Genomic DNA, 23,763 nt, shown 5'->3' with positions numbered 1-23,763 from the left:
TAAACGTCGAAATATCTCCAACGGGAAGGAAACTACGGTCATTTTTGGTCAAAATCGACGAATGATCGAGTTTTGCGAGTTGTTGGGCTTGTTGCGACGCTTAATACGGCGTGCGCTATGTTCTGCGCGTGAAATGCAGTAATTTGGGCGTTTAAACGTCGAAATATCTCAATCTGGAAGGAAACTACGGTCATTTTTGGTCAAAATCGACGAATGATCGAGTTTTGCGAGTTGTTCGGCTTGGTGCGACGCTTAATACGGCATGCGGTACGTTCTGCGCGTCAAATGCAGTAATTTGGTCGTTTAAACGTCGACATATCTCAATCGGGAAGGAAATAACGGTCATTTTTCGTTGAAATCGACAAATGATCGAGTTTCTCAAGTTGTCGGGCTTGTTTCGACGCTTAATACGGCGTGCGCTATGTTCTGCGCGTAAAATGCAGTAATTTGGTCGTTTAAACGTCGAAAAAGCTCCAACGGGATGGAAATTACGGTCATTTTTCGTTAAAATCGACGAATGATCGAGTTTTTCGAGTTGTCGGGCTTGATTCGACGCTTAATACGGCGTGCGCTATGTCCTGCGCGTAAAATGCAGTAATTTGGGCGTGTAAACGTCGAAATATCTCCAACGGGAAGGAAACTACGGTCATTTTTGGTCAAAATCGACGAATGATCAAGTTTTTCGGGTTGTCGGGCTTGTTTCGACGCTTTGTACGGCGTGCGCTATGTTCTGCGCGTAAAATGCAGTAATTTGGGCGTTTAAACGTCGAAATAACTCATTCGGGAAGGAAATTACGGTCATTTTTGGTCTAAATCGACGAATGATCGAGTTTTGCGAGTTGTTGGGCTTGGTGCGACGCTTAATACGGCGTGCGCTACGTTCTGCGCGTCAAATGCAGTAATTTGGGCGTTTAAACGTCGAAATATCTCCAACGGGAAGGAAACTACTGTCATTTTTGGTCAAAATCGACGAATGATCGAGTTTTTCGAGTTGTTGGGCTTGTTGCGACGCTTAATACGGCGTGCGCTATGTTCTGCGCGTAAAATGCAGTAATTTGGTCGGTTAAACGTCGAAAAAGCTCCAACGGGATGGAAATTACGGTCATTTTTCGTTAAAATCGACGAATGATCGTGTTTTTCGAGTTGTCGGTCTTGTTTCGACACTTAGTACGGCGTGCGCTATGTTCAGCGCGTAAAATGCAGTAATTTGGTCGTTTAAACGTCGAAATATCTCCAACGGGAAGGAAATTACGGTCATTTTTGGTCAAAATCGACGAATGATTGAGTTTTGCGAGTTGTTGGGCTTGTTGCGACGCTTAATACGGCGTGCGCTATGTTCTGCGCGTAAAATGCAGTAATTTGGTCGGTTAAACGTCGAAAAAGCTCCAACGGGATGGAAATTACGGTCATTTTTCGTTAAAATCGACGAATGATCGAGTTTTTCGAGTTGTCGGGCTTGTTTCGACGCTTAGTACGGCGTGCGCTATGTTCAGCGCGTAAAATGCAATAATTTGGTCGTTTAAACGTCGAAATATCTCCAACGGGAAGGAAATTACGGTCATTTTTGGTCAAAATCGACGAGTGATCGCGTTTTGAGAGTTGTTGGGCTTGTTGCGACGCTTAATACGGCGTGCGCTATGTTCTGCGCGTCAAATGCAGTAATTTGAGCGTTTAAACGTCGAAATATCTCCAACGGGAAGGAAACTACGGTCATTTTTGGTCAAAATCGACGAATGATCGAGTTTTGCGAGTTGTTGGGCTTGTTGCGGCGCTTAATACGGCGTGCGCTATGTTCTGCGCCAAAAATGCAGTAATTTGGTAGTTTAAACGTCGAAATATCTCAATCTGGAAGGAAACTACGGTCATTTTTGGTCAAAATCGACGAATGATCGAGTTTTGCGAGTTGTTGGGCTTGGTGCGACGCTTAATACGGCATGCGCTACGTTCTGCGCGTCAAATGCAGTAATTTGGTCGTTTAAACGTCGACATATCTCAATCGGGAAGGAAATAACGGTCATTTTTCGTTGAAATCGACAAATGATCGAGTTTCTCAAGTTGTCGGGCTTGTTTCGACGCTTAATACGGCGTGCGCTATGTTCTGCGCGTAAAATGCAGTAATTTGGTCGTTTAAATGTCGAAAAAGCTCCAACGGGATGGAAATTACGGTCATTTTTCGTTAAAATCGACGAATGATCGAGTTTTTCGAGTTGTCGGGCTTGTTTCGACGCTTTGTACGGCGTGCGCTATGTTCTGCGCGTAAAATGCAGTAATTTGGGCGTTTAAACGTCGAAATATCTCCAACGGGAAGGAAATTACGGTCATTTTTGGTCAAAATCGACGAATGATCGAGTTTTTCGAGTTGTCGGGCTTGTTGCGACGCTTTGTACGGCGTGCGCTATGTTCTGCGCGTACAATGCAGTAATTTGGGCGTTTAAACATCGAAATATCTCCAACGGGAAGGAAACTACGGTCATTTTTGGTCAAAATCGACGAATGATCGAGTTTTGCGAGTTGTTAGGCTTGTTGCGACGCTTGATACGGCGTGCGCTATGTTCTGCGCGTAAAATGCAGTAATTTGGGCGTTTAAACGTCGAAATATCTCAATCGGGAAGGAAATTACGGTCATTTTTGGTCTAAATCGACGAATGATCGAGTTTTGCGAGTTGTCGGGCTTGTTGCGACGCTTTGTACGACGTGCGCTATGTTCTGCGCGTACAATGCAGTAATTTGGGCGTTTAAACATCGAAATATCTCCAACGGGAAGGAAACTACGGTCATTTTTGGTCAAAATCGACGAATGATCGAGTTTTGCGAGTTGTTAGGCTTGTTGCGACGCTTAATACGGCGTGCGCCATGTTCTGCGCGTAAAATGCAGTAATTTGGGCGTTTAAACGTCGAAATATCTCAATCGGGAAGGAAATTACGGTCATTTTTGGTCTAAATCGACGAATGATCGAGTTTTGCGAGTTGTTGGGCTTCGTGCGACGCTTAATACGGCGTGCGCTACATTCTGCGCGTCAAATGCAGTAATTTGGGCGTTTCAACGTCGAAATATCTCCAACGGGAAGGAAATTACGGTCATTTTTCGTTAAAATCGACGAATGATCCAGTTTTTCGAGTTGTCGGGCTTGTTTCGACGCTTAATACGGCGTGCGCTATGTTCTGCGCGCAAAATGCAGTAATTTGGGCGTTTAAACGTCGAAATATCTCCAACGGGATGGAAATTACGGTCATTTTTCGTTAAAATCGACAAATGATCGAGTCTTTCGAGTTGTCGGGCTTGATTCGACGCTTAATACGGCGTGCGCTATGTCCTGCGCGTAAAATGCAGTAATTTGGGCGTGTAAACGTCGAAATATCTCAATCGGGATGGAAATTACGCTCATTTTTCGTTAAAATCGACAAATGATCGAGTTTTTCGAGTTGTCGGGCTTGATTCGACGCTTAATACGGCGTGCGCTATGTCCTGCGCGTAAAATGCAGTAATTTGGGCGTGTAAACGTCGAAATATCTCCAACGGGAAGGACACTACGGTCATTTTTGGTCAAAATCGACGAATGATCAAGTTTTTCGGGTTGTCGGGCTTGTTTCGACGCTTAATACGGCGTGCGCTATGTTCTGCGCGTAAAATGCAGTAATTTGGGCGTTTAAACGTCGAAATATCTCCAACAGGAAGGAAATTACGGTCATTTTTGGTCAAAATCGACGAATGATCAAGATTTTCGGGTTGTCGGGCTTGTTTCGACGCTTAATACGGCATGCGCTATGTTCTGCGCGTAAAATGCAGTAATTTGTTCGGTTAAACGTCGAAATATCTCCAACGGGAAAGAAATTACGATCGTTTTTGGTCAAAATCGACGAATGATCGAGTTTCTCGAGTTGTCGGGCTTGTTTCGACGCTTAATACGGCGTGCGCTATGTTCTGCGCCAAAAATGCAGTAATTTGGTAGTTTAAACGTCGAAATATCTCCAACGGGATGGAAATTACGCTCATTTTTCGTTAAAATAGACAAATGATCGAGTCTTTCGAGTTGTCGGGCTTGACTCGACGCTTAATACGGCGTGCGCTATGTCCTGCGCGTAAAATGCAGTAATTTGGGCGTGTAAACGTCGAAATATCTCAATCGGGAAGGAAATAACGGTCATATTTGGTCAAATTCGACAAATGATCGAGTTTCTCGGGTTGTCGGGCTTGTTTCGACGCTTAATACGGCGTGCGCTATGTTCTGCGCCAAAAATGCAGTAAGTTGGTAGTTTAAACGTCGAAATATCTCCAACGGGAAGGAAATTACGGTCATTTTTGGTCAAAATCGACGAATGATCAAGTTTTTCGGGTTGTCGGGCTTGTTTCGACGCTTAATACGGCGTGCGCTATGTTCTGCGCGTAAAATGCAGTAATTTGGGCGTTTAAACGTCGAAATATCTCCAACGGGAAGGAAATTACGGTCATTTTTGGTCAAAATCGACGAATGATCAAGATTTTCGGGTTGTCGGGCTTGTTTCGACGCTTAATACGGCGTGCGCTATGTCCTGCGCGTCAAATGTAGTAATTTGGGCGTTTAAACGTCGAAATATCTCCAACGGGAAGGAAACTACGGTCATTTTTGGTCAAAATCGACGAATGATCGAGTTTTGCGAGTTGTTGGGCTTGGTGCGACGCTTAATACGGCGTGCGCTATGTTCTGCGCGTAAAATGCAGTAATTTGGGCGTTTAAACGTCGAAATATCTCCAACGGGATGGAAATTACGGTCATTTTTCGTTAAAATCGACAAGTGATCGAGTCTGTCGAGTTGTCGGGCTTGTTTCGACGCTTAATACGGCGTGCGCTATGTCCTGCGCGTAAAATGCAATGTTATGGATCCCTGTCTGCGGAACACCATGTACGACAGCCAGCTGAAAATAAACGAACGAGTTAACGTTAATATCCTTAATGCAAAATACAATATTACTAAATGTTATAACAAAACTGCGGAAGCATGACACTGTTCGTCGAATAACACAGACAGCGAAACCCTGAAAAGGAAAAGAAGATTATTACGAGTGCTCCAATTACTGTTTGAATGTAAAACGTGTTAGTTCAACGAATAACTGAAACAGTGAAAGTGCAACTTACCCCGCGAACAATCAATCACCATACAAGGAAGTGTACATGCATGAATTTCGCAGATTAATAAGAAGAAATAAAATAGCTGATAAGTATAGAAAGTGGTTAGGAAATAATTAAGATAGATTAATTGAGAGTTAGTAATAAATATAACCGGAGTAAAAGGATATTTTATCATGTATTAATCTACGTAGTATTGTTATATTATTATATCTAACATGTAGAAGCGGATCTTGTAATGTACAATAGCTGTCGCGCACACAATGCATTATACACATATTAAATTAAATAAATTAAACAGTACCTTTAAGGCCACAGATATAGGACGATTGAAGGCGGCCATGGTAAGTATCCAAGGCATATCGAAGAATCAGATGATATTGTGGGAATGATCCAGGTGAGTGTCGGAGCATCGAAAGAGTAGAACCTGAAGAATCACAGACAATGTTAATCTAATAAATAAATTGTAATCACTAATAAGGGAACTAATACATATCATACATAAAATAATAACAAATAGCAAATACAAGCAATAATAAATTAATAGGGAAAATAAGAAAGGTCAATAAACACAGAAATAGGTTAGAAATTAATCAAGATAGACTAACTAAATGTTAACAACAAGACATGACTGAACTCGGTACAAAGGAATAAAGTTATGCTACACGAAAGTGACTGGTAACACAATACACAAAGCATTAACTAAATTAAACGAGACTTATATAAATGCAAGTCACGACTATTACATTAAAGTAGCACACGGTATTTACACACACAATATCATGAAACACAAAACAATATTGCAAAACACTACTAAATAAAATCATAATTAATTAGCTATTTCAACAACACACTACTGTTGACATTAAACCAACGCCATATCAAAGATACACGCGAGCGACCATGTTGAAAATTCGTTGCGCGCACCCCACACATACACACCTCAACACGAATAATATCCAATACAATGTAATACAGCATCATAATAGCAATTTTAGGCACTACTAAAAAAAAAAAAAAAAAAAAAAGAAATTTTATATATATTAACTTTTTATATGTATGTACAGAACGGGCGGCGAATTCCCATTCGATCTGGAGGCGACGGAGGATGTTCAATCTTGCCTCTGTGTTCGGTTGATACGCTCCGTCTACCATTTTAATAACGGCTATCTTTGTCAATACTGTTTCGACAACTTAGATCCAGACGACCAGTACCTATGTGACGAGCTGCTCACTCATTTCCTATGCGGAATACCTGCAAGAACACATATAAAATACTGTCGTATGTGCGATATAAACCTAGCGGACGTACAACCCGCTATATCATGCATCCCATGCACGATCGTTTACAATAATCTGATTCACCTTGAAAGACACTTTTTAGTTCGAGGAATAGCATTCCGCACCGTAGAACCATAAAGTACTTGTATGCTACGCACAAAACCAAATACTTATGCTATCCACCTGTAAACAAACAACATTTATAACTATACATGTAATTTTTACTTATGTTTACCAATATATACACACGCATGTTGTAAAGTAGGTGATATTTATAACACTCACTTCCATTGATAATGCAAGTGACTCATAAAATAATATTTACCATTACACGCACATATATATATACTCGAAAACAAGCTACATTTGTAATATCTATTCTATTGATAATATATACATATATATTTATAACGATAAAACAAATCTCATTACTTACCAATACGTATGCATATATGTATATAATTATAACCCAAGTAGCTTTCATAATATATATTTTCACTGATAACATATACGTAAAACCTAAAATAAAACAAAAGTTTTAATAAAAAAAAAATATATATATATAAATATAAAAATTTTTCTTTTTTTTATGTATATTAATAATAATAAAAGGTTATTCTTATTTCTAATAAACTCGAAAGTAAGAAACGATTTAATAAATTGTTAATAGGAAGATGAATCACCTGGTCATCGTACTTACCCTCATCAAAATAGCATATGGCCTGGTAGGATACGACTGCAATGGCAACCACCTCAACGTTACCACCATCTCTTTAAACTCCATCGGGGACTGCAGCATACAGCCTGCGATAACAGAAACCCAAGATATTTATATTCAACTACTGCAACTCTCAGAATTCAAATTTACCAGTATAAGGCAATGCAAGGTGCAAATAACTCGAATTATATATTACTGTGGCATGCACTCCCACACGTCGGCAGTGCATAACGGATTCGCCGAATACCTCCATGAAACAACCGCCCAACAATGTGCAAGGATGCACCAAGACGGCACGTTTTCATTCGGACCACAAAACCTTATAGTAGGCCTAAAAGATAATGCAACAGAAACAAGGTCGCTTGTCCTAGCCGGCAAGTTAACAGACGACGGCAGCTGCCAGGGAACACAGTATGTAGACCCATACGGGAGCTGGGAAAGAGTCGTCGTACAAGCCACAGTAAGGATAAGTTTAAGATCAGCAGTTGTGTCAGTACGGATCGAAGCAAACAAAATTCTACTGAAATCAGGAACGATATGTACCTTTAGCGAAGGAAACTGTCTAGACGCTGAGGACGGATACACTTATTGGCAACCACAACCGCCCTCACCATGCAAATTTGATCAGTACAATGTGCTATATGAAGGAATTGCTACAAAGATCCAGGAAATAAGAACCAACAGGGAACTAGCACAACCAGTTTACGCACTAACAACGCAGGAAGTAACATTTGCGCTGACTAAAACTGGAGAACAGCCACTGTGTGGATATACCCTACTATCCACTGAACACCCCAAATTGTTCCTGTTAGAAACAACAAGAGGAAATACGTTCATTTCCAAAAGCAAGACAGCAGTCGAAAATCTGGATATATTCGCATATGTCAACTCAAAATTCATTTACGTAGAGAAACATATTAAACGACAAATGACAACATTATACCATGATATACTGACACAAAGATGCACCACACAGAAGAAACTAATAGAGAATGCTTTAAGCTTAGCAACCTTACTGCCCGACGAATTTGCATACACCATAACCAAAACCCCAGGACACATGGCTCTGATCGCAGGAGAAGCGGTCCATATAGTCAAATGCATTCCGGTACAAGTAAAGATACGACATACAACAGAATGCTACTCGGAGCTACCCGTTTGGCAAGGGAATCGCACCGCATTTCTAGCGCCAAAAACACACGTCCTAACGCAACACGGAAACCATAGAGATAGTAGCGCAGTACTACCCACGTTACACAACATCGACGGACTCTGGCACAAATTCGTACCAAAACCCATGGAAACAATCGCACCACAGGAACTCCGCCCGGACGTGCGCCAAACGTGGCGATATTTAGCACCATCGTCATTGGCCACGAGCGGAATATATACCCAAAAGGACCTGGACGCACTACGGGACCACGTCATGTTCTCGGCAGAAAAAACTGCAGTCTTGAATACATTGGCCAGAGGAGCGACAGGAAAAACAATCGTCCCTGGAACAGTAAACATCCTGGGAATGATGGACGAAAACACATTAACGACAATAGCGAAAAATACCGTATCAAGCTTATGGACTGGTTTCATGGAATTTGGAACTGTCAGTGCAGCAATACTTGTAATATTTAAATTAATCAAGACGATAATAGATATAGCCATACACGGATACTAGTTACGTGAAACTTACGGATGTGGAATCGCCCTATTAGGAGCAATATGCGGCTGAGTCACCCACCTGCTACACCTCAAAAGAAGACGAAATATCGATGATCAAACAGCACAACCTCAAGGGATATCGATAGCACCGGTAGTCACTTAACAACCAACGACTTCTACATCCGCCTTGAACGAACTCAGAGACACCATCAGACAAATTTCCTTTGGAAATTTGAACTCCAAGGGCGGGGGTGTCACGTCCCGCGCTCCGCACGTGCCGTAACAAGAACAAGAAAACCACTCTATACAAAACGCGCGAATAAGGATTTGAATGCACAAACGAACACACGGCACTACGAAACGAAAGGAAGGATTAACAAAATGAGGGCGACTAATAGATCCAACCAATAAACAAAATACATATACACACAACTCTAAATAAACCTACCAATAACCGACTTGCAATTTGAAAACCTATGGTTCAATATAATATAAACCCAACCAGTATAAAATAAAATAAATAGAGCCAACTAATGGATTGAACGAGTCACGAACCAAACAAATAAACCAGGAAATAAGAATAACTACAGAAAGGGAAATGATTGAAACGCCAGGAATATATATATATATATAAATATATTTTAATCAATCAACGCTGCAACAACTCGGAGAGTTACATATAAGTATAAACATATATGCCAAACATGTAATAACCTAGTAAATATTAGAGTCAGTACTTCCAATACTATGCAACGAATACAATATTATCAATTTATGAAATATATGTATGTATGAAATCAAAAACTAATAGTCTAACGAATACATAAAACATACAATGTTATAATATTAAAGAAATAAAGGTTACATTATCAGAAATATATATATATGTGTGCACATTCAACATTATTAAATTATATATATATATATATATGTATATTCACACGAACAATACTATTGTCACCTTAAAGTAATAATAACAATATTAATAAACAAATGTTCTAATTGCGGTAGAATAAGGAAAAACAAGCGACAGAAAATTACTTCGATATTAAACAAAACTAAAGACCCGCCACTATAACCTCACTGATGACATTTATGAGCAGCCATGTTAGATTTACACGCAACACAATAACACGCGTTATGGCGACATGAATATTAGGGATTAATGGAAATCAGGCGCAAGAAACAAATCATGAAAACACATTATTCTTTAATAAATTCTATGCGCAACTACATTATCAAAAATAAATGTAAAAATATATATATATATATTTAACAAAAAAGGGGAAATATAAATACATATATATCTAATAAACAAAAAAAAGATAACCTTAACAAAAAGGGGGGAAATATAAAATTAAATACACATATGCTTAACATAAAAAAAAAAAAAAAGGGATAACCTTACAATGGATATATATATATATATATAGAACACAAAAACAAAAAACACAACAAAATGCGTTTAAAAGAATATATAATAAGGAACCTATGATTATCAAACAAAGCACCAACGAAATTAGAGCAGTTACACCAAATCAAAATCGAAGCAAGGAGCTCCAGGATAAAGTTCGCTGAACACACGCATACACCAGTAACGCACAACAGGGGAAATCCCCTTTCTCCCAGAGGCATGGTAACGAAGATGTGCCTCCAGAACCTCTCCGGGAATTTCATTTACAAAACGAGCTTTTGCACAACGATCAGTATCAACGACTTCAACCAGAGGGGGCTCCCACTCCAATGCGACGGTCTCTGCATCGAAGAGGCTCTCGTCGACAGTAACAAAATTGTCGAAACTCAACTCCGACGGAAAATCCACGGCCTCGGCATCAGTGTCGAATATCTCCTCCGACCACTCTGGTACTTGTGGTTCATCACAGCGCCGCATGCGTTTGATGGGTCTTTTCGAGTCGCCCATGGGTTCTTCGGAATCCCTCTTTCGCTTGCGCTGAAACAACACAATATAGTTTAAATAGAACGAAACAGAACGAATCAAGCGGATTAAAAATAAGACAAAATACGCACCAGAGAAGCCTGGGTATGAACCCCTGATGGAAATGCCTCCACAAACATTGTTCAAACGTCGATCACCGAAGCCTAGAGAAATAACAAAAAAAAAAAAAAAGAAAAGGAAAAAGGATCAAAATCACGAAACAACCATAATATGCAAATATCCATCTAAACCAAACTTACGTAAACTAACTCGAAGGAGGAGGCCCTTGTTGTGGGAGAGCAGCGGATCGCGCGTGTTGCCCGGGCAAACATCAAAATGATAATGATGCTGCAGCCGCCAGCCCTTGCACGCGCCGAAGAAACACAGGTAATTCTCACGGTACAAACGTGGAAGCTTCTCGAAAAGACTAGACCAGCATGGAACGGTTGCCCTTGCACGTGCCGAAGAAACAGAGGTAAATCCCACGGTACAAACGTAGAAGTTTCTCGAAAAAAAAAAAAAAAGAGATTAGACCAGCATGGCACGCTCCAAGTCTTCCAGACGCTAGCTCAGCAGAAACACTAGACCGATGGAAACCAAGTCGAAATATGGAACTTACATTCTCTCACGTACGATTTCTGAAATCCTAAACTGCAAAATCCCGATTCCCACGGAAGGGTACACCCAGTGAACCCTCCAAGTCTCCCAGACGCTAGCTCAGCAGAAACACTAGACCGATGGAAACCAAGTCGAGATATGGAACTTACATTCTCTCACGTACGATTTCTGAAATCCTAAACTGCAAAATCCCGATTCCCACGGAAGGGTACCCCCAGTGGACCACCACCACCACCACCACCTCGTGGGGATGGCATTATAAATAAGCGTAGCAACATAGCGCAGCACACAGTTTTTAGAGGCACAGTTTTTTTAACACAGTTTTTTAGTACAGTTTTTAGAGACACAGTTTTTTAGAACACAGTTTTTTAACCCAGTTTTTGAGGCTCATTATTATAAGTCGATTATTATAAAAGTGTTCATTCTTATCAAAGCGCATTGCTATAAAAGTTCTTTATTATTAAAGCGTTCGTCATTATTAAAGTCCATTATTATTTTTACGTCTCGGCGGTCTTTAGTTGTTCAAAAAAAAAAAAGGGAGAGAAGAGTCGCGACTAAGAAAATTTATTTTGAAGTTCACATTCCATCTCTTAGACACGAAGAAAAAAAAACACATTGTAATTGCGGCATTAATCCGGCTAGTAATTTGTAAACCGTGTATCGAAATAAATAAATACAGTAAAAGTTTGATAATAAATTATATCCGAGTTCGAGAAATAAACCCAGAAATAAAAACACCGACGACCATCAGAGCAGACGAAGTAATGGCACCCGACAGCACTTGTTTCTCAAGGTAAGAAAATTAATTCTAAAAATTTCCTTCTTCTCTGATAATTTCGTCGCACTCGAGAATTACCTATCATCGATCTCGTTTTATTTTCGTGAACGGTTTGAAGGTAAAATCACTATTTTAAATTTTAAACAAGGGGTTGTTCGCTGTGTTGGCTTGTGCAAACGGTGTTTTCAGCTACTGAAACACCCATTGATCTTCGCACTCCTCCTCCCATTGTTGGCAAAATATTGCCCGTCTTTGGGCAAGGCTTGCGAAATCACACAAGTCCCGCGCAGAGAGGACCATTAGATACATCGTTGACGTTGATCGAAAATTAAGAGCAATACCGGCATTGCTATTAACCGATTTTCTTGCCATCATCGCATGCAATTATAAAAAAGAGAGAAATAGTAGAATAATTTTCTTTGAAAATTTAACTGAAGGATCGTTCGCTGTGTTGGCTTGTGCAAACGGTGTTTTCGATTATCGAAAACACCTATCGATCTTCGCATTCCTCCTCCCATTGTTGGCAAAATATTGTCCGTCTTTGGGCAAGGCTTGCGAAATCACACAAGTTCCACACTGAGAGGATCGTTAGAATCATCCTCGATAATCAAACCCAAAGGCAAGAAAATCGTGGCAATAGAATCCATCGTAGCAAATGAACTGAGCTTTGGTTCTAACAACAAACTATTATAGCGAAATTAAAAGAGAAGAAGAAGGCAAACAAAAAAAAAAAAAAAAATTTAATTTCATATCAAGCAACGAAAATTTGACATTCAAATATTGTACCCAGCTTTAATCCTCTCCCGTGCTAGTATCCCTGCACATAGCAGGTTAGCCGAAAAGTGGAATCGGTTTTGCCAGTAGCACTAAACTCTAGTCGACGCTACCCGTAACGTTTGAAATAAATAAAAATTTGAAATAGTCCTTAGACTATTTCTGGTGGCAGCAACTACCGTATTAATCAGAAATCCAAATAAATAATTCATACACAATAATATCATTTCAATATTTCCCAACCGAATAAACTCTAAATCAAAAGAAAAAATTTTTACAAAATTTCAATCTCAACTAGACTTAAAACAAATAAATACGTAACACTACGGTCATTTTTGGTCAAAATCGACGAATGATCGAGTTTTGCGAGTTGTTGGGCTTGTTCCGACGCTTAATACGGCGTGCGCTATGTTCTGCGCGTAAAATGCAGTAATTTGGGCGTTTAAACGTCGAAAAATCTCAATCGGGAAGGAAATTACGGTCATTTTTGGTCTAAATCGACGAATGATCGAGTTTTTCGAGTTGTCGGGCTTGTTTCGACGCTTTGTACGGCGTGCGCTATGTTCTGCGCGTAAAATGCAGTAATTTGGGCGTTTAAACGTCGAAATATCTCCAACGGGAAGGAAACTACGGTCATTTTTGGACAAAATCGACGAATGATCGAGTTTTGCGAGTTGTTGGGCTTGTTTCGACGCTTAGTACGGCGTGCGCTATGTTCAGCGCGTAAAATGCAGTAATTTGGTCGTTTAAACGTCGAAATATCTCCAACGGGAAGGAAATTACGGTCATTTTTGGTCAAAATCGACGAATGATCGAGTTTTGCGAGTTGTTGGGCTTGGTGCGACGCTTAATACGGCGTGCGCTACGTTCTGCGCGTCAAATGCAGTAATTTGGGCGTTTAAACGTCGAAATATCTCAATCGGGAAGGAAATAACGGTCATTTTTCGTTGAAATCGACAAATGATCGAGTTTCTCGAGTTGTCGGGCTTGTTTCGACGCTTAATACGGCGTGCGCTATGTTCTGCGCGTAAAATGCAGTAATTTGGTCGTTTAAACGTCGAAAAAGCTCCAACGGGATGGAAATTACGGTCATTTTTCGTTAAAATCGACGAATGATCGAGTTTTGCGAGTTGTTGGGCTTGTTTCGACGCTTAGTACGGCGTGCGCTATGTTCAGCGCGTAAAATGCAGTAATTTGGTCGTTTAAACGTTGAAATATCTCCAACGGGAAGGAAATTACGGTAATTTTTGGTAAAAATCGACGAATGATCGAGTTTTGCGAGGTGTTGGGCTTGTTGCGACGCTTAATACGGCGTGCGCTATGTTCTGCGCGTAAAATGCAGTAATTTGGGCGTTTAAACGTTGACATATCTCAATCGGGAAGGAAATAACGGTCATTTTTCGTTGAAATCGACAAATGATCGAGTTGCTCGAGTTGTCGGGCTTGTTTCGACGCTTAATACGGCGTGCGCTATGTACTGCGCGTAAAATGCAGTAATTTGGTCGTTTAAACGTCGAAAAAGCTCCAACGGGAAGGAAACTACGGTCATTTTTGGTCAAAATCGACGAATGATCGAGTTTTGCGAGTTGTTGGGCTTGGTGCGACGCTTAATACGGCGTGCGCTACGTTCTGCGCGTCAAATGCAGTAATTTGGGCGTTTAAACGTCGAAATATCACCAACGGGAAGGAAACTACGGTCATTTTTGGTCAAAATCGCCGAATGATCGAGTTTTGAGAGTTGTTGGGCTTGTTGCGACGCTTAATACGGCGTGCGCTATGTTCTGCGCGTAAAATGCAGTAATTTGGTCGTTTAAACGTCGAAATAGCTCCAACGGGATGGAAATTACGGTCATTTTTCGTTAAAATCGACGAATGATCGAGTTTTGCGAGTTGTCGGCCTTGTTGAGACGCTTAGTACGGCGTGCGCTATGTTCAGCGCGTAAAATACAGTAATTTGGGCGTTTAAACGTCGAAATATCTCAATCGGGAAGGAAATTACGGTCATTTTTGGTCTAAATCGACGAATGATCGAGTTTTTCGAGTTGTCCGGCTTGTTTCGACGCTTTGTACGGCGTGCGCTATGTTCTGCGCGTAAAATGCAGTAATTTGGGCGTTTAAACGTCGAAATATCTCCAACGGGAAGGAAACTACGGTCATTTTTGGACAAAATCGACGAATGATCGAGTTTTGCGAGTTGTTGGGCTTGTTTCGACGCTTAGTACGGCGTGCGCTATGTTCAGCGCGTAAAATGCAGTAATTTGGTCGTTTAAACGTCGAAATATCTCCAACGGGAAGGAAATTACGGTCATTTTTGGTCAAAATCGACGAATGATCGAGTTTTGCGAGTTGTTGGGCTTGGTGCGACGCTTAATACGGCGTGCGCTACGTTCTGCGCGTCAAATGCAGTAATTTGGGCGTTTAAACGTCGAAATATCTCAATCGGGAAGGAAATAACGGTCATTTTTCGTTGAAATCGACGAATGATCGAGTTTTGCGAGTTTTTGGGCTTGGTGCGACGCTTAATACGGCGTGCGCTACGTTCTGCGCGTCAAATGCAGTAATTTGGGCGTTTAAACGTCGAAATATCACCAACGGGAAGGAAACTACGGTCATTTTTGGTCAAAATCGCCGAATGATCGAGTTTCTCGAGTTGTCGGGCTTGTTTCGACGCTTAATACGGCGTGCGCTATGTACTGCGCGTAAAATGCAGTAATTTGGTCGTATAAACGTCGAAAAAGCTCCAACGGGAAGGAAATTACGGTCATTTTTCGTTAAAATCGACGAATGATCGAGTTTTGCGAGTTGTCGGCCTTGCTTAGACGCTTAGTACGGCGTGCGCTATGTTCTGCGCGTAAAATGCAGTAATTTGGGCGTTTAAACGTCGAAATATCTCCAACGGGAAGGAAACTACGGTCATTTTTGGTCAAAATCGCCGAATGATCGAGTTTCTCGAGTTGTCGGGCTTGTTTCGACGCTTAATACGGCGTGCGCTATGTACTGCGCGTAAAATGCAGTAATTTGGTCGTTTAAACGTCGAAAAAGCTCCAACGGGAAGGAAATTACGGTTATTTCGTAATACTATATAATATTGTTCATCATATCGTAATACTATTTGACGTTATACATTAAAACTTAATACTATATAACGTTATACGTTATAACATGATACTATATGATATTGTACGTTATAACGTAATACTATATAACATTGTACGTTATATCCTAATACTATATAACGTTATACGTTATAACGTAGTACTATATATCGGTGAACGTTATAACGTTATAACGTAATACAATATAACCTTGTTCATTATATCGTAACACTATTTCACGTTATACGTTATAACGTAATACTACATAACGTTATACGTTAAAACGTAATACTATATAACGTGGTACGTTATAACATAATACTACATAACGTTATACGTTATAACATGATACTATACAACATTGTATGTTATAACGTAATACTTGACAACATTGTACGTTATACAGTAATACTATATGCCGTTGTAAGTTATAACGTAATACTATATAACATTGTATGTTATATCGTAATACTATATAACGTTACACGTTATAACGTAATACTACTTAACGATAAACGTTATAACTTAATACTATATAGCATTATGCGTTATACTGTAATACTATATAACGTAGTGCGTTATATCGTAATACAATAAAACATTGTTCATTATATCGTAACACTATTTCACGTTATACGTTATAACGTAATACTACATAACGTAATACGTTAAAACGTAATACTATATAACGTGGTACGTTATATCGTAATACACTATAATCATGTTCATTATATCGTAATACTATTTAACGTTATACTTTAAAACGTAATACTATATAACGTTATACGTTTTAACGTAATACTACATAACGTTATACGTTATAACTGGATACTATATAACATTGTACGTTATAACGTAATACTATATGCCGTTATAAGTTATAACGTAATGCTATGTAAAATTCTATGTTATATCGTAATACTATATAACGTTATATGTTAGAGCATAATACTATATAATATTGTACGTTATAACGTAATACTACATAACGTTATACGTTATAACATGATACTATATAACGTTGTACGTTATAACGTAATACTTGACAACATTGTACGTTATACCGTAATACAATATATCGTTATACGTTGTAATTTAATACTATATAAAGTTATACGTTATAACATGATACAATATAATATTGTACGTTATACCTTAATACTATATAACGTGGTACGTTATATCGTAATACAATATAACCTTGTTCATTATATCGTAATACTATTTAACGTTATACATTAAAACGTAATACTATATAACGTTATACGTTATAACATAATACTACATAACGTTATACGTTATAACGTAATACTACATAACGTTATACGTTATAACTGGATACTATATAACATTGTACGTTATAAAGTAATACTCTATGCCGTTATAAGTTATAACGTAATACTATGTAAAATTCTATGTTATATCGTAATACTATATAACGTTATATGTTAGAGCATAATACTATATAATATTGTACGTTATAACGTAATACTATATGACGTTATACGTTATAACGTAATACAATATAACCTTGTTCTTTATATCGTAATACTAGTTAACGTTATACTTTAAAACGTAATACTATATAACGTTATACGTTATAACGTAATACCACATAACGTTATACGTTATGACGTAATACAATATAACCCTTTTCATTATATCGTAATACTATATAACGTTATACGTTAAAACGTAATACTATATATCGTTGAACGTTATAACGTTATAACGTAATACAATATAACCTTGTTCCTTATATCGTAATACTATTTAACGTTATACATTAAAACGTAATACTATATAACATTGTACGTTATATCGGAATACTGCATAACGTTATACGTTATAACGTAATGCTACATAACGTTTTACGTTATAACGTAATACTATATAATAGTGTACGTTATAACTTAATACTATATGACCTTATACTTCATAACGTAATACAATGTAACCTTGTTCATTATATCGTAATACTACTTAACGTTATACGTTATAACGTTACACTGAATAACAGTGTACGTTATATCGTAATAAAATGTAACGTTATACGTTATAAAGTAATACTATAAAACGTCATACGTTATAACTGGATTCTATATAACATTGTACGTCATAACGTAATACTATATAACGTTATACGTTATAACGTAATACCACATAACGTTATACGTTATAACGTAATACAATATAACCTTGGTCATTATATCGTAATACTATATAACGTTATACGTTAAAACGTAATACTATATATCGTTGAACCTTATAACGTTATAACGTAATACAATATAACCTTGTTCATTATATCGTAATACTATTTAACGTTATACGTTATAACGTGATACTATATAACCTTGAACGTTATTACGTGATACTATATAACATTGTACGTTACAGCTTGATACTATATAAAATTGAACTTTGCATCTTAATACTATATAAGGTCATATGTTATAAGGTGATACTATATAGCATTTGACGTTATACTGTAATACTATATAACTTTATACGTTATAACGTAATACTATATAACATTGTACCTTATGACGTAATACAATATAACCGTGTTCATAATATCGTAATGCTATTTAACGTTATACGTTATAACGTAATACTATATAACTTTATACGTTAAAACCTAATACTATATAACGTTATACGTTAAGACGTAATACTACATACCGTTATACGTTATAACATAGTACTATATAACATTGTATGTTATATCGTATTACAATATAACATTGTTCATTATATCGTAATACTATTTAACGTTATACATTAAAACGTAATACTATATAGCGTTGTACGTTATACCGTAATACTATATAACATTGTACGTTATATCGTAATACTATATAACGTTATACATTATAGTGTAATACAATATAACATTGCGCGTTATATCGTATTACTATATAACGTTATACGTTACTACCTATCGTTATACACTATAACGTCACACTGAATAACATTGAATGTTTTATGGTAATACAATGTAACGTTATACGTTATAACATTATACTATAAAACGTTATACGTTAAAACGTATTACTATATAACGTTGAACGTTATAACGTGATACTATATATCGTTGAACGTTATAACGTGATACTATATAACGTTATACGTTATAACGTGATACTATATAACGTTATACGTCATAACGTGATACTATATAACGTAATACGTCATAACGTAATACTATATAACGTTGTAAGTTATATCGTAATACTATATGACGTTATACGTTATAACGTAGTACTACTTAACGATATACGTTATAACGTAATACTATATATCATTATGCGTTATACTGTAATACTATATAACGTAGTGCGTTATATCGTAATACAATATAACATTGTTCATTACATCGTAATACTATTTCACGTTATACGCTATAACGTAATACTATATCACGTTGAACGTTATAACGTGATACTATATAACAATGTATGTTATAACGTGATACGGTATAACATTGCACGTTATATCGTAATACTATTCAACGTTATACGTCATTACGTAATACTATATAACGTTGAACGTTATAACGTAATACTACATAACGTTGTACGTTATAACATGATACTATATAATATTGTACGTTATAACGTAATACTATATAACATTGTACGTTATATCGCAATACTATATAACGTTATACGTTATAACGTAATACTATATATCGTTGAACGTTATAACGTTATAACGTAATACAATATAACCTTGTTCATTATATCGTAATACTATTTAACGTTATACGTTATAACGTAATACTTGACAACATTGTACGTTATACAGTAATACAATATATCGTTATACGTTGTAAGTTAATACTATATAAAGTTATACGTTATAACATGATACAATATAATATAGTACGTTATACCTTAATACTATATAACGTGGTACGTTATATCGTAATACAATATAACCTTGTTCATTATATCGTAATACTATTTAACGTTATACATTGAAACGTAATACTATATAACGTTATACGTTATAACGTAATACTATATAAAGTTATACGATATAACATGATACAATATAATATTGTACGTTATACCTTAATACTATATAACGTGGTACGATATATCGTAATACAATATAACATTCTTCATCATATCGTAATACTATTTAACGTTATACATTGAAACGTAGTACTATATAACGTTATACGTTATAACGTAATACTACATAACGTTATACGTTATAACGTAATACTACATAACGTTACACGTTATAACATGATACTATATAACATTGTATGTTATAACGTAATACTTGACAACATTGTACGTTATACCGTAATACAATATATCGTTATACGTTGTAATTTAATACTATATAAAGTTATACGTTATAACATGATACAATATAATATTGTACGTTATACCTTAATACTATATAACGTGGTACGTTATATCGTAATACAATATAACATTCTTCATCATATCGTAATACTATTTAACGTTATACATTGAAACGTAATACTATATAACGTTTTACGTTATAACGTAATACTACATAACGTTATACGTTATAACGTAATACTACATAACGTTACACGTTATAACATGATACTATATAACATTGTACGTTATAACGTAATACTATATGCCGTTATAAGTAATAACGTAATACTATATAACATTGTATGTTATATCGTAATACTATATAACGTTATATGTTAGAGCATAATACTATATAATATTGTACGTTATAACGTAATACTATATAATGTTATACGTTATAACGTGATACTATATAGCCTTATGCGTTATACTATAATACTGTATAACGTCGTACGTTATATCGTAATACAATGTAATATTGTTCATTATATCGTAATACTATTTATCGTTATACGTCATAACGTATTACTATATAACGTTGAACGTTATAACGTGATACTGTATAACAATGTATGTTATAACGTGATACTATATAACATTGTACGTTATAACTTGATACTATATAACATTGTACGTTATAACGTAATACTATATGACGTTATATGCTATAACGTAATACAATATAACCTTGATCATTATATCGTAATACTGTTTAACGTTATACGTTATAACGTAATACTACATAATGTTATACGTTAAAAGGTAATACTATATAACACGGTACGTTATATCGCAGTACAATATAATCTTGTTCATTATATCGTAATACTATTTAATGTTATATTTTAATACGTAATACTATATAACGTTACACGTTGTAACGTAATACTATATAACATTGTACGTTATTTCGCAATACTATATAATATTGTTCATCATATCGTAATACTATTTGACGTTATACATTAAAACATAATACTATATAACGTTATACGTTATAACATGATACTATATGATATTGTACGTTATAACGTAATACTATATAACATTGTACGTTATATCCTAATACTATATAACGTTATACGTTATAACGTAGTACTATATATCGGTGAACGTTATAACGTTATAACGTAATACAATATAACCTTGTTCATTATATCGTAACACTATTTCACGTTATACGTTATAACGTAATACTACATTACGTTATACGTTAAAACGTAATACTATATAACGTGGTACGTTATAACATAATACTACATAACGTTATACGTTATAACATGATACTATACAACATTGTATGTTATAACGTAATACTTGACAACATTGTACGTTATACAGTAATACTATATGCCGTTGTAAGTTATAACGTAATACTATATAACATTGTATGTTATATCGTAATACTATATAACGTTACACGTTATAACGTAATACTACTTAACGATAAACGTTATAACTTAATACTATATAGCATTATGCGTTATACTGTAATACTATATAACGTAGTGCGTTATATCGTAATACAATATAACATTGTTCATTATATCGTAACACTATTTCACGTTATACTTTAAAACGTAATACTATATAACGTTATACGTTACAACGTAATGCCACATAACGTTATACGTTATGACGTAATACAATATAACCCTTTTCATTATATCGTAATACTATATAACGATATACGTTAAAACGTAATACTATATATCGTTGAACGTTATAACGTTATAACGTAATACAATATAACCTTGTTCCTTATATCGTAATACTATTTAACGTTATACATTAAAACGTAATACTATATAACATTGTACGTTATATCGGAATACTGCATAACGTTATACGTTATAACGTAATGCTACATAACGTTTTACGTTATAACGAAATACTATATAATAGTGTACGTTATAACTTAATACTATATGACCTTATACTTCATAACGTAATACAATGTAACCTTGGTCATTATATCGTGATACTACTTAACGTTATACGTTATAACGTTACACTGAATAACAGTGTACGTTATATCGAAATAAAATGTAACGTTATACGTTATAAAGTAATACTATAAAACGTCATACGTTATAACTGGATTCTATATAACATTGTACGTCATAACGTAATACTATATAACGTTATACGTTATAACGTAATACCACATAACGTTATACGTTATAACGTAATACAATATAACCTTGGTCATTATATCGTAATACTATATAACGTTATACGTTAAAACGTAATACTATATATCGTTGAACGTTATAACGTTATAACGTAATACAATATAACCTTGTTCATTATATCGTAATACTATTTAACGTTATACGTTATAACGTGATACTATATAACCTTGAACGTTATTACGTGATACTATATAACATTGTACGTTACAGCGTGATACTATATAAAATTGAACTTTACATCTTAATACTATATAAGGTCATATGTTATAAGGTGATACTATATAGCATTTGACGTTATACTGTAATACTATATAACTTTATACGTTATAACGTAATACTATATAACATTGAACCTTATGACGTAATACAATATAACCGTGTTCATAATATCGTAATGCTATTTAACGTTATACGTTATAACGTAATACTATATAACATTATACGTTAAAACCTAATACTATATAACGTTATACGTTAAGACGTAATACTACATACCGTTATACGTTATAACATAGTACTATATAACATTGTATGTTATATCGTATTACAATATAACATTGTTCATTATATCGTAATACTATTTAACGTTATACATTAAAACGTAATACTATATAGCGTTGTACGTTATACCGTAATACTATATAACATTGTACGTTATATCGTAATACTATATAACGTTATACATTATAATGTAATACAATATAACATTGCGCGTTATATCGTATTACTATATAACGTTATACGTTACTACCTATCGTTATACATTATAACGTCACACTGAATAACATTGAATGTTTTATGGTAATACAATGTAACGTTATACGTTATAACATTATACTATAAAACGTTATACGTTAAAACGTATTACTATATAACGTTGAACGTTATAACGTGATACTATATATCGTTGAACGTTATAACGTGATACTATATAACGTTATACGTTATAACGTGATACTATATAACGTTATACGTCATAACGTGATACTATATAACGTAATACGTCATAACGTAATACTATATAACGTTGTAAGTTATATCGTAATACTATATGACGTTATACGTTATAACGTAATACTACTTAACGATATACGTTATAACGTAATACTATATATCATTATGCGTTATACTGTAATACTATATAACGTAGTGCGTTATATCGTAATACAATATAACCTTGTTCATTATATCGTAATACTATTTAACGTTATACGTTATAACGTAATACTACATAATGTTA

The 23,763-nt window shown here is 35.7% G+C and overlaps 1 protein-coding gene across 1 annotated transcript; it reads left to right on the top strand.

The window, feature by feature from the left end:
• Positions 1–6,333: 6,333 nt before the first annotated feature.
• LOC139996277 (uncharacterized) lies at positions 6,334–8,776 on the top strand. Its single transcript, XM_072020530.2, has 2 exons — positions 6,334–6,387; positions 7,057–8,776. The coding sequence occupies exons 1-2, from the start codon at positions 6,350–6,352 to the stop codon at positions 8,774–8,776; spliced, it is 1,758 nt and encodes a 585-aa protein (XP_071876631.2). The 5' UTR covers positions 6,334–6,349.
• The last annotated feature ends 14,987 nt before the right edge of the window (positions 8,777–23,763 follow it).

This window comes from Bombus fervidus, chromosome 17 (assembly GCF_041682495.2).
Source record: "Bombus fervidus isolate BK054 chromosome 17, iyBomFerv1, whole genome shotgun sequence".
NCBI lineage: Eukaryota > Metazoa > Arthropoda > Insecta > Hymenoptera > Apidae > Bombus > Bombus fervidus.
This window is presented reverse-complemented; position numbering and strand designations above follow the sequence as displayed.

Bases quoted from the DNA above. Each gene is read 5' to 3' on its own strand.
- LOC139996277 (XM_072020530.2), top strand. From the start codon at position 6,350: ATGCGGAATACCTGCAAGAACACATATAAAATACTGTC. The intron at 6,388-7,056 runs GTATGTGCGATA...AATTGTTAATAG, and splicing joins AACACATATAAAATACTGTC to GAAGATGAATCACCTGGTCA.